This window comes from Pimephales promelas, chromosome 14, assembly GCF_988280905.1.
Source record: "Pimephales promelas chromosome 14, fPimPro1.hap1.1, whole genome shotgun sequence".
NCBI lineage: Eukaryota > Metazoa > Chordata > Actinopteri > Cypriniformes > Leuciscidae > Pimephales > Pimephales promelas.
In genome coordinates, this window is record NC_142782.1 from 6926203 (window position 1) to 6941251 (window position 15049).

The 15049-nt window shown below is 39.7% G+C and overlaps 1 protein-coding gene across 1 annotated transcript; it reads right to left on the bottom strand.

Moving 5' to 3' along the window:
- Window positions 1-126: 126 nt before the first annotated feature.
- On the bottom strand, window positions 127-14758 carry mthfr (methylenetetrahydrofolate reductase (NAD(P)H)). Its single transcript, XM_039687322.2, has 12 exons — window positions 14637-14758; window positions 13442-13697; window positions 12666-12904; window positions 11134-11244; window positions 10731-10924; window positions 9408-9658; window positions 6737-6871; window positions 6468-6648; window positions 5898-6080; window positions 1010-1111; window positions 812-931; window positions 127-565 (listed from the first exon to the last, which is right to left on the bottom strand). The coding sequence occupies exons 2-12, from the start codon at window positions 13678-13680 to the stop codon at window positions 347-349; spliced, it is 1974 nt and encodes a 657-aa protein (XP_039543256.2). The 5' UTR covers window positions 13681-13697; window positions 14637-14758; the 3' UTR covers window positions 127-346.
- Between the last annotated feature and the right edge of the window lie 291 nt (window positions 14759-15049).

The window sequence follows — 15049 nt, forward strand, 5'->3', positions numbered from 1 at the left end:
TTACTCAATGCCCCCATTACTAGCATTATACGCTAAACAGTTTTTAGAGATAAAACTCTTTACATTCGACTATCATGAAAACAAATCTCAGAGAACGGTTGACTATGTACCGATGTTTTATTAGACCAAAGGTTCATTGTTCGCCGGAGTTCTCCTTTAAGGCAAATCTTCTTGTGTACTGCTACGTTTGCAAAAAAAAACAATTCCTATATATTGACTGTGATGACAAATTAAACTCTGAAAATGACTAAAAGTACTGTGTCATCACAGTTAAGTACTCGGTGTGTTCGTTGTGAGGTCTCTGGATCAGATAGCAGCGCTTCCAGACTTTTTGAGTTCTGTGGTGCTACAATTCCCTTCCCTCATCCTGAGTTCCTTGAGGAGAGTCCAGAAGCACAAACATGTCTTCAATCACTTGCCAGAGGCAGTTGTCTAGCGGGAAGTCGTTGTCCACGAGGTTGACGAGGTAATAGTTGTCGTGGATGTACTTAATGATCATGCGTGAGGGCGATTCGTCCTCGTACAACTTCGCCCATTGCTCGATCCAGAGCGCGAAAGCCTCGTCCTGCGGGAACAGAAAGAATTGAGCTCGGTTTCAATCTATTTTATCTTTTACTACAGCACATAATCACTCTTATCATTGAGACAATAACAGTGAGTGTGCCTGTGAGCGTGCCAAGGTTGTCTAAACTGGGACAGTGTGAGAATGTAAGGTCAAAGAGGGTTTCTGAAGTGTCACGTATGGATGAGCAAGCCGTTTAAACACCTCATTCAGGAGATAATCGGTTTAAAAGCAAACTGAAATTTGTACCTTCCAAGACATAAAGCTGACTGGATCCACCACGGTGGGCTGAACGATCTCTCTGCCTGGGAATATCCCCCATGTCACAGCGTTGGGCTGCATGTCAGGGGCATTTGTGATATTCCTACCCTAAAAAGTGGAGAAAACATTTCAAATTGCCAATATTAAAACCTGGAGATTATTGTTGTAGGGGTACGAGTGTTTTACCTGAACGTTGACAATATGGTAGTTCACACGAGGTTCATATTTCTTCAGCACTTGCAGAAGTGCAGTAACATTTTCACTTGATGTGAAAAACTCCAAATATGCCTGTTGATTACAAGAGGTAAAAATAAACACGATGAAAGAACTATTTCCAAAAGTCAGCCAATTCCAAAAGCACCTAAAATAACACCAAAACAAACCCACAAATCACCAAGTGCACAGTTCCCACAGCATATCTAGACTAAACTATGAATTTTTACTTAGAATATATTCCTTATTTACTTATAATATATATATAATTTATTTCACTTTGATATTTACTGCTATCATTTTAATTTTACTTACAGTTTTAGTCATTTTGTTGTGTATTATATCTATTTTTAAATATAATTAATTTTTCTATTTTTAGTTCTGTCAATGTCTGATTCAATAAATGAATAAATACAAGCCTTCATTTTATATACATATATATATGTACACACATACACACAATTGCTCTTTCATGGTTATTACCGTTAAATAAACCTGAACATGTAAGAAAAGTGTTACTTGAAATAAAGTAAATGTTAACTGAATTAAACTAATATACAGTGTGTATATATATATATATATATATATATATTTTTTTTATACACTGTATATTATTTTACTTCAGTTAATATTTAACTGAAGTAAAACCGCATTTTTCCATCTTAAAAATATATCTAAATTACGCCGTATGTTCTCGTTGACAAATGCGGAACAATTAGTTCATGCGTTCATGACATCAAGACTAGATTATTGTAATGCTCTACTGGGTGGTTGCCCTGCACGCTTAATAAACAAACCTCAGCTAGTTCAAAACGCAGCAGCTCGAGGTCTTACCAGAACCAGGAAGTATGACCATATTAGCCCGGTTCTGTCAACCCTACATTGGCTGCCTATTAAACATCGTATAAATTTTTAAATATTGCTGATTACTTATAAAGCACTAAAAGGTTTAGCTCCGCAGTACTTGAGCGAGCTCTTAACGCATTATAGTCCTTCACGTCTATTGTGATCTCAAAACTCAAAACAGGAGATCCTTTTCCTATTTAGCACCAAAACTCTGGAACAATCTTCCTAACATTGTCCGGGAAGCAGACACACTCTGTCAGTTCAAATCTAGACTAAAAACACATCTCTTTGGCCTAGCATACACATAACACACTATAGACTTCCTTAATTCACAATTAGGCTGTATAGTTTAGATCAGCCGGAACCGGGAACACGTCCCGTAAATCCTGATGTACTTGGTACATCAAAAGAAGGATGGCGTCTACGCTAATATTAGATTCTCTGTTTATCCTGAGGGACCCTCTATGGTGGACCTGCGCCTGGACCCATCCCAACTCATCCTTAAGTGCCGGCCTCATCAACATGACAGCCATCGGCACTGATCCTCAACATCTTGTCTCCAAACTGGCGTGATTACTTCGACTTACAAATAGATGGAAATGGACAAATTCTCTTAATGTTTCGATCCAATTTGTCTTGTAATGCTACCCGAATCACACTGTTCCTTTGTTGGCCTGAGGAGAACTGAGACTGAGCCTGCTTTCTCCCAAGGTTTTTTCTCCATTCAGTCACCTGATGGAGTTTTGGTTCCTTGCCACTGTTGCCTTGGCTTCTGGCTTGCTTATGGTTGTATTATTTAGAAACCGTTAGGATTCTTTTTTTCCCCTTTTTTCTGCAAAGTAAGCGCCGTTTTCGCGGCCGCAACATCTCAAAAACTCACCAAATTTGGCATGCATGTCAGGACTGGTGAAAATTTTCGTATTTTGTGGGTTTTGCGGATGGGCATGGCAAAATAGCTCGCTAGCACCACCTAGAAAATTGGAAAAAAATTACCCCCTCGTCCACATTCAACCTACACGCACGAAATTTGGTGGGGACGTGTATCATTTCAAGACGCACAAAAAAGCCTCAAGAACCCATAGCCTAAACTCGACAGGAAATCCGCCAGTTTGAATTTGGCGGCCATTTTGGGACGATTTACACACTCCTTACTTTAACGAACTCCTCCTAAGGATTTAGTCGGATCGACTTCAAATTTCTGCAGTGCCTTCTAAATGCATTGACGATGTAAAGTTGCTCTATCTGCACGTTTTCGTCGATGGGCGTGTCCGTGGCGTCAATGATTCGCCATGAAACAGGAAGTTGTAGTAACTTGGCTGTAAATGCCCAGATCTGCACAAAATTTTACACATTTGACAAGAGTCCCGCCCTGAACAAATCTACATGCCGACATTCACCCACAGTCATAGCGCCACCTGCTGGAAACAGGAAGTGACTTTTAATGAAGCAGCCCCCGCCACACGTTTGACCTACATGTACGGAATTTCTGTGGCACATGGATCATGTCCATACGTATAAAAAAGCCTCTTGGAGCAATACCCTAAATCCAACAGGAAGTCGGCCACTTTGAATTTTACGTCAATTTTTGGGTGATTTGGATGCGTAGCAAATTCACAGCCGCACCGGCTGAGCTCCAGAATATGCAACGCGGCCGCCTCAACCCCGACGCGATACAGATACTTGCAGCTTTAATTTCATGTTATCACTGTGAAGCTGCTTTGATACAATCTGTATTGTAAAAAGAGCTATATAAATAAAGGTGACTTGACTTGACTTACTTTTAGATATATTTTAGTTTTAGTTAACGATAATAACCATGAAAGAGCAATTGTAATGAAACATGTTTTGATTTTTTTAAATAAATTAACGTGAGTAAAGTTTGTTCCTCACGCAACGTCACTATTATGTTTAGTTAATTTCAGTTTTCATGAACTAGTTTTTCATGTGTTCCTTTGTTTAGATTCCCGCCACTCGTTTTTTTTTATGGTTACTGTTATTAGCTAGTTTGCGTTCATCTCGTTATCTTTAGTATACAAGTTCCAATGTGTTCTCTTTGAGTTGGTCCGGTCACATTTTGGTTAAGTGTGTGTCTCCAGCTACCCATTTGGATTTGTATATTGAACCTTGTATTGGAACATAATTCGTCTTCATCAGTCTGCCGACACACACGCGTTACAGATGATAGGACCGCAAATGGATTTTACCGTGAAGTTTACAGCGGTGGCTCAAATGAGTCAAGACTTTTTTTGTGTTAACCAATCAGTTCTTTCATCTTGCCATCACCTGCCCCTACAACGACGAGACCCTGAAGTCGTTGTTCTGGATCAGGGCAAATTACTACACTCCTATTGACCTCCCAGACACCACCGGATTAAACTGGAAAGAAGCCATCATCCAGTGTCTTTTGAGAGCATCTATCCTCAGTTCAGAACACAGATGGACCCAGACCCTAAATCACCACATGGGACCATAGAAATATCGCATGAGCCCCTCGCAGATGGAGAGCTACCACATGCCGGATTGCGTCAACCAGAGCCCGAGGACAAGTGGACAGCCTTGATCCTCGCCTCGGAAGAGAAGTTCCCAAGTGAGTCTGACCAGGGGTGTGAGCCCACGACATCGGTGGCTGAGGGTATACTGGTGGAATTAGTAACTGAGGACTGGCTGATGGATTTTCATACGAAGATATCATCGCACACCCTATGCCACCTCTTTTCTCATTCTTCACTGCTGTTTTTAGACAGCAGGATAGTCTGTTTGGACTGGGACTTCTCAGTTTCCTCAGAACCCTCATTGCCGTTTCATTGCCGTTGCCTTTAACACTTCTTAGTCTCCGTCAGCCTCCTTCGCCAATCTTCTCAGCCAGTCCTGCAGCCCGACTTCTGTTGGAGGTTTGCAGCCCCTCACCATCTCATGGAAGGCCTAGCCAGGACGTCGAGCCTCAGGTCCTACAACCTTATCCAGCAGCTGAGCGATCCCATGGCTCCACCTCAGATCGTCTCAGACTTGTCAACTCAATGGCTCCGCCCACCTTCGGCTCCACCAGACCCCCTCGGCCGCTCGACCTAACCGGGTTCCCTCGTCCCAGTGGCTCCCCCTTGGTCAGTCGTCATACCACCTCCGCCATGGACTTGCGGATCTTCAGCTATGCTCCGTTCCTCCACCCCTACGGCTACAGCGGCTGCTCCTTCCCTTCGGACTTGCTTCGGTACGCACTCACACGGCATCGACTCAGTCCTTGGGTACTCTGGCTTCTCTTCCGACTGTCATCGCCACAACTTCGCCTAGGCCTCCGATGCCAGCGATGTCACTCTGCTATATCGGCTCCGCCACCGTTGCCCATTTCCCAGATGTCAAAAGTCATATGACCTCGTCTCCACCGGCTGTCGTCACTACCAGGCTTTGAGTCTGCGCCTTCGGCTGTCCACCAACGCTGCCTGGGAATTGTTGTCTTCCCATCACCACTCCTCTGGCGATGCCACTTGCACCACACCTTCGTCCACCTCCAAAACCCCCTCCATCCCTCCCTCATCTGCTTTCACGGAGCAAGGTCGCGCCTTGCCGGAGGGAGGTGTACGGACACTGTTATTTTCAGTTAATTATACTTTTCATGGACTTTTTCAAGTCACATGTGTTCTATTGTTTAGATTCATGCCACTCTTTAGTTTCTATGGTTGCTGTTAGTTTGTTTTCAGCTGTGTTCACCTCATTATCTTTAGTATATATGTTTCTATGTGTTCCCTTTGAGTTGGTCAGGCCAAGTGTCGGTTAAGTGTGTGTCTCCTGCTACCTGTCTGGATTTGTATCTTAAACCTTGCATTGGAACTTTGTCTTCTTCTTCATCAGTCGGCCGACGCACGCGCGTTACAGTCACACAGACTACATTTATGGTAATTTTTTTCGAGCTCAACAAATCTATTACCTTTTCCTCTTTCATTTTATGGAAAAGAGCAGTTTGCTCATTCTTGAAAATATCTTATTTCACATACACACTGTTGAATAGTGTTTTGCTGACCTTTTGAAAGACGTATCCCCCTGGAGGGCCCCAGCCTACAATGGGGTCGGATGAGGCTTTACCGTTAATGTTGGGTTGAGAGTTAATGGTGAGAACACCCCTGCGGTTCACCTTCTCCAACTCATCCTTCAACAGGTTGGTCTCTGTAGCCAGAGGGTCGTCGTTCCACGGCAGACACATGATCTACAAAAAACATTAAGATATAAATATTCCATGCAATATTTTAGTAGTATTTCATCGAAAAACCAATTAACCAATATTATAAAACAGATGTTCTGTCTGTAAATTTTTTTGCTACTTTTTGAATTCTATATTCATAAGAAAGGTGTGCCAAATTGTGATGTTGTTTGACAACCACAATTATCTTTCCTTTGTGTTGTTCCAATCAATAACATGTCCTTGCTCATCTTGACTTGTTCTGGATGTGTACTACTCTGTGTTCCTTCACATAAACCAGTCATACCCACACAAATACATCTACCACAGTATAGCAGAACTCTACTGGTACTTTTACCATCATACTGCCCAGCCGTACATTGTTGTATACTGATCCTGGCTGTACCACTCTACCTTGTGTCCTTTGGAATTGGTTTGCCCCGTGATGTAGTTGGTGAAGACTTCATAAACACTCTCCTCGCTTGTTAGTTCCTCACCCCACATCTGCAGCAGGGCCTCTTTAGGAGACTTACTCTTCAGGTAAAACAGGTAGTAGTCTGTCAGCTCGCCAAAGGCTGGTGAGGAGGAGTTGCCCCTGATGGCGACACGTTAACATTTTTGGTCTCTACATCTTGAACGAGCCACATAAAGCCCAGAAATGAGGGAGGAAACATGTTATGTACCATCTTCCGTTGGGGAAATCATCCCAGTCCTGTGTTCTGTAGATGTAGCTTTTGGGTCGGGAAGCCCAGAATATTGGCCTGACGTCTTCTTCCTTACGCTTTGGATGGGCGCTGATGGCCCAGGGCAGAGGTCGCCTAAAGTTCACATAATATCAATAAGTGAACCTCATTAAAACAGTCAGAAACATGTCTTTATTTTACCCCCAAATAAGAAGAAAAGAATAAGAAATGATACATAGTATATGAGACTCTCAATCTACATTTTGTCCAAACCAGTCGTGGCGGCAATACATGACAATTCTATTTAAAGGGATACTCCACTTTTTTTGGAAATATGCTTATTTTACCACTCCCCCAGAGTTAAACAGTTTTACCGTTTTACCGTTTTCGAATCCATTCAGCGGATTTTCGGATATTTAGAAGAATATTAGTAAACAGACAGTTTCTGGTCTCATTGACTTCTATAGACCAACGCCACTTTTGCGTCATCGAAGGGTAACGCCCCCTTTTGGGGGAAAACACCTCTATACTGTCTATGGGAAAACATACGGATTCCCATGAGAACAGAACTCGCACTAGATCTGCAAAGTTTCTTGATAGCAAAAATGGCACAAACTTAAAGAAGCTAACGTTACTGAATACGGGGTTACAGAGGTGTCCCTTTGAAATGGTCGAAAACTGGATTAATGACCCCACACAGCGGCCAAATATGGACTATTCAGACATCTAACGATACCACTATCTCGTGGAATCACCAAGTAAGTAGCCTTTTTTATTTATTTATTTATCATTTACACACTCACAGTAGCCTATGACAAACTACTAGACGATGAGGCCATGTCACTTGGATCATATTTAACTTGATTTACGCTATTGACAGTTTTGTTGTCGACTAGCTATTAGAAAGACTAAGCTGTTAGCAGCTAACATTACCTTATTAGACTATGTCAATAGCTTAAATCAAGTTAAATATGATCCATTCATCGTCTAGTTTGTCATACTGTGAGTGTTAATGAAAAAAAAGGCTACGTGCTTACTTGGTGATTCCACGAGATAGTGGTATCGTTAGATGTCTGAATAGTCCATATTTGGCCGCTGTGTGGGGTCATTAATCCAGTTTTCGACCATTTCAAAGGGACACCTCTGTAACCCCGTATTCAGTAACGTTAGCTTCTTTAAGTTTGTGCCATTTTTGCTATCAAGAAACTTTGCAGATCTAGTGCGAGTTCTGTTCTCATGGGAATCCGTTTGTTTTCCCATAGACAGTATAGAGGTGTTTTCCCCCAAAAGGGGGCGTTACCCTTCGATGACGCAAAAGTGGCGTTGGTCTATAGTAGGAAAAAAAATATACTATGAAAGTCAATGAGACCAGAAACTGTCTGGTTACTGATATTCTTCTAAATATCCAAAAATCGGCTGAATGGATTAGAAAACGGTAAAACCCAAATGTTCAACTCTGGGGGAGTGGTAAAATGAGCCTATATCCAAAAAAAGTGGACTATCCCTTTAATATGTAAAGTTTTCTTCCTAGGTAATCACGATTGAATCATGATTTCTTTTTGTTTTTGTTTTTTTTGTTTGTTTGTTTCAAACAGCGATCACGATTGTCCCACGATTCTGTACTGACAACTAAATAAAATAACATGTAATTTACTCTGAAAAAAATATTAATTGCTGCAGTTTAATGCATGTTTAATGAATCTGAATGCATAATAAAAAATAAAAAAAACAATTGGTTTGAATGAATGATTCAATGACTCATAAGTACATCACTTTCATTACTCAATGGATTAGCATTTTTGGAACTAATCTCTAGAATGAATGATTCGAAGACAAATCGCAATGTAATCAACATGATCGTTATTTGAAGCACCAAGTTGCTTTCAAAAGGTGATTTACTCTATTTTGATTGCTTCAGTAGACATCATTGTTTATATCCGAACTATAAATTTTATCTCATTTCTTCTGTTAAAATTTGAATATTTGTAGCACAGAAATAACAATACTGTGTGGTTGAAAAGGACTGTTTGTTAAGCTGTTTCATACAATGGCAAGTGCTTTCTCTGGGTCAGCGGCAGCGGCGATGCAGATTTGATTGTTCCTGTGTTCTTCTGTCAAAGGTTTAATACACACAGGCAAATTGTTGTCATTAATGAATGAGATTGCATGGGTGTTTGATTTGAGATTGCAATCTTGCCAAATTCCAGGAAAAAATGATTATGCATAATGCAGGACTTTTTATTATAAGCAAACCATTATACAATGCGACTATTATTTTGAAATGTTTATTCTTTACTACTTTTAGCTGCTCTTGTAAAAAGATTTAGATAGAATATGTAATGTTAACGCTTTGCATAAATGTCCAGTATTTATTGATTGAGGGCCTTATCACAATTCCTGTTTTTTTGTCCCCATATAAGACCTAAAAAAAGATACTTTTGTTATACCATTAAGGATATTTAAGACTTTTTATAGCCTTGAATATGGACCCTGATTACACCTGCCGCTGTTATATAAAATCAATACAGCACTCAAGTCCATCACAATCCATAATCACCTGAGAGCCGTTATCAACTTCAGCATTTGCTGTAGGCTACCATCACCAAAAAAAAAACAAAAAAAAAAATAGGAGCAGTTTCTCAGAATTAAGGTACATTTCAGAGCCACTCACCGTGGATCCTCTACCCATAAGCCTAGCTGTCTGAGAACTTCCATGGTGGCCACCTCTCTGTTGAGTGTGTAAAAGTGCAGGCCTGGGACCTCTCCACTGGCCAGCAGAACCTTGCACATCTCCACCGCCTGCTGGATGCCATAGTTCCGAATGGCGGCGTCGTTTTCTTTAATGGGCTCAATCACCTGCTTGATCTCCTCTGGCACTTCAAGTTTGGAGAGTTTGACCAGCTGACGGAGTGAGTGGTACCCCTGTGCAAACAACGGAAATTCCAATTTTAAAGAATGCACAAAAAAGCACAATAAAAGTCCTTACAAAAGACTTATGAGTTGTGTGTGAGAAATTTGACACTGAAATCGAAGATGTTACCCTCCACAACATTTTATAGAAATCTGGTGATGTAACGAGTCATATGCATAAATTAAATTCGAGAGTTAAATCGAAGAGAGACTTTTTGTAGAAAATTGGCTTAAACTTCAGGATATTGTATGACTTTAGAATTTTTGAAATAGAGCATGTCATATGGCTCATTTTATGGTGTTTTTTGCTTAATGCTTTTGCTGCATAGAGATGAATGTAAACAGTGCGTCGCATTCAACGCAAATTGACATATTTTCGTAATCAATTACAGAGGCATCCCTAGTTCACACTATGTCACTAATTACTAGAAGACAACCCAGACATTGTACTTTTAGCTGTTCACATCCTCTGACTGAAAATTAAGCATTTCAATGGCAAGATTATTAATGCCAATAATAAATCTGTGTAATTTGAGTAATCCATAGACAAAACCATACAAACAAGTAACTGTCGTTAAAGTATTAAAAAAAAAATACTTTTATTAAGCAGGACATTAGATCCTTTTCTAATTGCATTAGGCTGGATTGTATGTCTATTGTTTATTTTAAGATAATTCTCTTAACAAAAGCCTCTTATAGGAAGCTGCTGCCATTTTTAGATTTGATATTACAGAGTACAAGTCAGAGCTCTCCAATAATTCAAAGTTTACGATTTGTGATTACAAGTGACGTGACCATTTTTTCCGTTCAGTAATTCTGACATGGCATGAACAAACCTCAACATGAGAATGAATAAATGACAGAAATTAGATTTTTAAGAGCCAAATGAAGTAATGTAAAACAGACAGAAAATATTATGTGGTGCAATAAATACATTATCACATCATTGCATAAATTCAATTGGTCTTTTGCAATGATATGACATCATATGTCAGTTTATACAGCAGTGTTTGGCTGATAAGAGAATTGGATGACTTCCACATCATCAAGGTGCAGTGGTTGGTCAGTTTATGTGTTCATGTACCTGAATAGGGAAGATTCCTGGAAGAATGGGGCAGGTGATGCCAATGGCCCGACAGTCTTTAGTAAACTTAAGGAAGTTTTCTGCCCTGAAAAAAAGCTGGGTGACGATGAAGTGAGCACCAGCATCAACCTTCTCCTTCAAGTGCCTGAGGTCATCTTCATAGCTCTCAGCCTCTGGGTGACCCGTGGGGTAACCTATCATTACATTTGAGAGGGGTTTGAGCTGGTGAATTTTAGAGTTCCATGCAAAAATCACATAACTAGAACCAGAAATCTAGAAAATTGCTGTTGTTGTAAAGTATTTTGAGTGGTTGCTAGCTAGGTGGTTATCAACCAGGAGAAAATCTGTGAACAATGGTAATATGCCTTAGCAAACACCAGTTGCATGTCTATCTAAAGCTCACCTGCAACACAGATATCAAAATAGTCATCGAATTCACAGCGAATGTGCTTGACCAGATCTGTAGCATAGTTGAAACCTCCATCTTCCTCCACCCAATCTTCCCCAATAGGATCTGCAAAAGACAATCAGGGTCAAATCAGGTTCACTCAACCGAACATCCAAAACAAGGGCTAAATGTGCTCGCTGTATGCGTGTAGTGTGTGTAGACAGCAGTCTTGGTCCACACCAGTATTCGGATGGCAACGTTCACAATTATTCAAGTGAACTGCGCAAACAGAGCAATCGCACCAGGGTTTGTTTTCATTGGAAAAAAACAAAACAAAACATGGCAAGTGTGAACACACCCAAAATACCTAATTTTGGCCAAATTCTACATCACTACTGCATGTATCCTTCATTGGGAAGGCAATCCTAGTTTCACAGACAAACACAGTTGGAAAAAGAAATCCAAGATGGCAGATGGACTAGAGAGAAAAGATCATTATAAGCTATATACTTAAATCTCACTCAGTATTGAAAAGTTCAGAAGTTTAAACATAGCTAGAAGTTCAATTTAATAAAAAATTGGGTAACACTTTACTTGAAGGGGTGTGCATGAGACTAAGATGATACCTTCATAATCATGACATGACATATGTTATGAATATGAAGTTTTATGCATGTTTGTGACAACTGTCATTAAGTGTCATTCGCTCAGTTATGACATTTTGAATGCAAATATGACATTGTTTGAGATGTCTTTGTTATGACACCTTGACATAAACCAATACATCATAACCTGTCAGTGTCTTTGTCATGCATTACTAAGACAACACAATCTGTCATAAACATGACATAGCAGATTAATGATCAAACTTAAGAAACCACTTAGCTTTATTGGTTAACATTACATTAAACTGTCAGGTGGTTGGGTTTGACATTGGCTGTCATGAAGCCATTATAACTTTTTAATGACAAATTCAATTAGTACCACTCTAGTTGAGGTTATGAAAAATATTAATGACACAGTTATAATGCCTCATGACAGCCAATGTCAAAGCCAACCACATGACAGTTTAACTTAATTTTATGTCAAGTTGTCATGACAAAGGCACTGACAGGTTATGATGTTATGGTTTATGTCAAGATGTCATAACAAAGACATCTTAAACAATGTCATATTTGCATTAAAAATGTCATAACTGAGCGAAAGATACTTAATGACAGTTGTCATAAACATGCATAAAACTTATGAAGGTGTCATGTCAGTCTTATGAACACCCCATCAAGTAAAGTGTTACCAAAAATTGTCTATTTTACCAAATATCATACATACATTACAGTAAACTGATGCTGCCATTCAAAAGTAAATTAAGTCACTCACTTATGAGGATCCGTAACAGTTACGATGCTACTTTAGAGAGCAGTTGAATATGTAGACATCATGACCTTTTACTAGGTTTTGAAACTTTTTGGGGGGTGGAATGGCACATCAAAATGTGTTGTTTGAACCTATAAGTAACTCATAGATTTCACATGAGTCAGTGTTCATACCTCCTCTGAGGGCCATGATATTCTTTAGGCCAAGCCGCTTGGCTTTATTTAAATGGGCTGATATTTTCTCTTTCGTCTGATTACAGCATGTCAAATGCAGGACACTCTCCAGGCCGCAATAATTGACTGCTGTGCTTGCTATCATCATGGAAGACGTTTCTTTGTCTGAGCCCGGATCTCCAGCGGGATGCCAAGTGATGTCAATGAAGAGGGGACCTCCAGAACCCATTCGGTCAAATCTAACACACAAAGAAATATAAGATATATAATGATAATTTGGAAGGAAAATATGATTGATTTTCAAATGCGTCACAATGGTGTATATATACAGTCGTGCTCAGAATTAATGGGACCCCTGGTAAATATGATGAAAACTGGCTGTAAAAAATAATTCTGCATTGTTTATCCTTTTGATCTTCCATTCAAAAAATTGGCAAAATTCTAACCTTTCATTGAAGCAAAAGAATTGAAACTGGGGGTAAATCACACTATGAAATAAATGTTTTTCTCCAAAACACTCTGGCCATAATTGTTGGCACCCCTAAAAATTTTTTATGAGAAAAATATCTCTGAAATACATTCCCATTAATATTTAATTTTTTAAGCACATCAGGGTGACTAGGAACATGAAATTGTCCAGCTATGACTTCTTGTTTCAAGGAGTTTAAATATGAGGAAGCACAAAGGTCAAATTCCCTGAATCATGTTTTTTTGGTGGAGATTCCCTCAATAACAAAAACATAAAAACTAAATCAGCATTTTTTTTGCTTTCCTACCTAGAGATAAGATTGACTGCTCCAGAAGCTGTGCGGGGTGGGAAGAACTCTAGTGAGAACCAGTGGTCCCCAGACTCGATCCGCCGTTTCATCTTGTCCCGCAGCCGGTCAGTGCGGTCGGCGTCCAGTACAGGGGTTGAGCACCTGGAGCTCTCTTTGGAGCTCTCTCCACTGCAACTGGCCCCGCTAGAGTCGCTCTTCGAGGACTGCCAACCTATGTCAGCTCTTTGGTTCACCATGTTTCCTGTACTAAGTGCTGAATGTCACCCCGAAAAGAAAAAAAAAAACAGTAAAAACGATCACTTTGAGCTAGGTTGACTTTTTTAATGTTTGTTTGGGATACTAATGGGACTTTTTTAAATCGCAAACAAATTACACTGATGGCACTGACTATGTTCAGAATGGAATACTAGCTGCACAAAATTTCTGTATTCTACTAATTAAAAAAAAATAAGAGAGAGAGATGATGTAAAAAAAAAAATGCATGTAATAATGACTTCACAGTGGAAATGAAAAGTCGGGCCCACTGTCTGTACTTTGAGATATACAGTATCCAGATCACTGTTCTTAAACTGTGCACGTGACTCTTGAATCTTTAAATTGTGTACAATTATGTAACATTATTTCAATAAAATGTACGTAGGTAAAGAGATAAAAAAAGCACATTATCATTATAATGTTAACTTTTCATTTAAAGTTTACTACTCAAACATGTTACTGACAGCTATATTTAGTAGCATATGAAGGTGATGCGTTACGTGTCTTTCTCAAATATTATGGCATATACAACTCATCAGCAGGCAGATTTGTAGTACTGCTCACGATCTCTCCTTTATCATAAACTTGAATGGGGAAGTTTGATAAAAATAAAAAAAAGATATGATGATCCTAATAGCTACCTTCAGTTTTGGTTACAACGGGTCTCATTTGACATCATAATGAAGACATGCTTATGCAAAAAGTTGTGTTTCAATCTGGTTTCAATGCATGATTTAAAGCAGGCAATCAATGCAAGCAGCAAACATCGTTTTATATGACATAACTCAATTCAAAAATTATTTGTGCTTCTTTTGGTATTGTGCGAAAGGGTGCTCTAGACATGCGGGTCCGCGCGACTGCAGCCTATCAATAGCCTAACCGAAAGCGAAACATTCATGCCAGCTCTGCAAACGTGTAACAGTCTTTGCTTCATTACCTTCAACCTTTTCTCGATCCCCTAGGAGTTATGAGAGGACAGTACAGTTCCAGTTCTCCACAGCGTGTGCGAACCATAGACTGTAAAAAAACGAACACAGCATGGACGACAAAGAGGATGGTGTTGTGATGGACCACGCCCATTTCAAAACTATCCACGCCCACTTCTGTCCATAGGATCGTCCTATTGGCTGCAGGGACCGTCATCGTTTATGATGTAAACACACCACATGTACTCATGAATAGTTAAATGAGCTATATAACAAAATTAAGGAAGTATGTGATTTTCCCCAGTATTTGTTTGTCTTATGTCTAATCTGATGTAAAATGAAACTGTAGCTTTTATGAAAGTTGAATAAAAAAAATAAATAAGGAATAAGTGTCTTTCAAAAAACTCCACAGAAAGTACCCTGC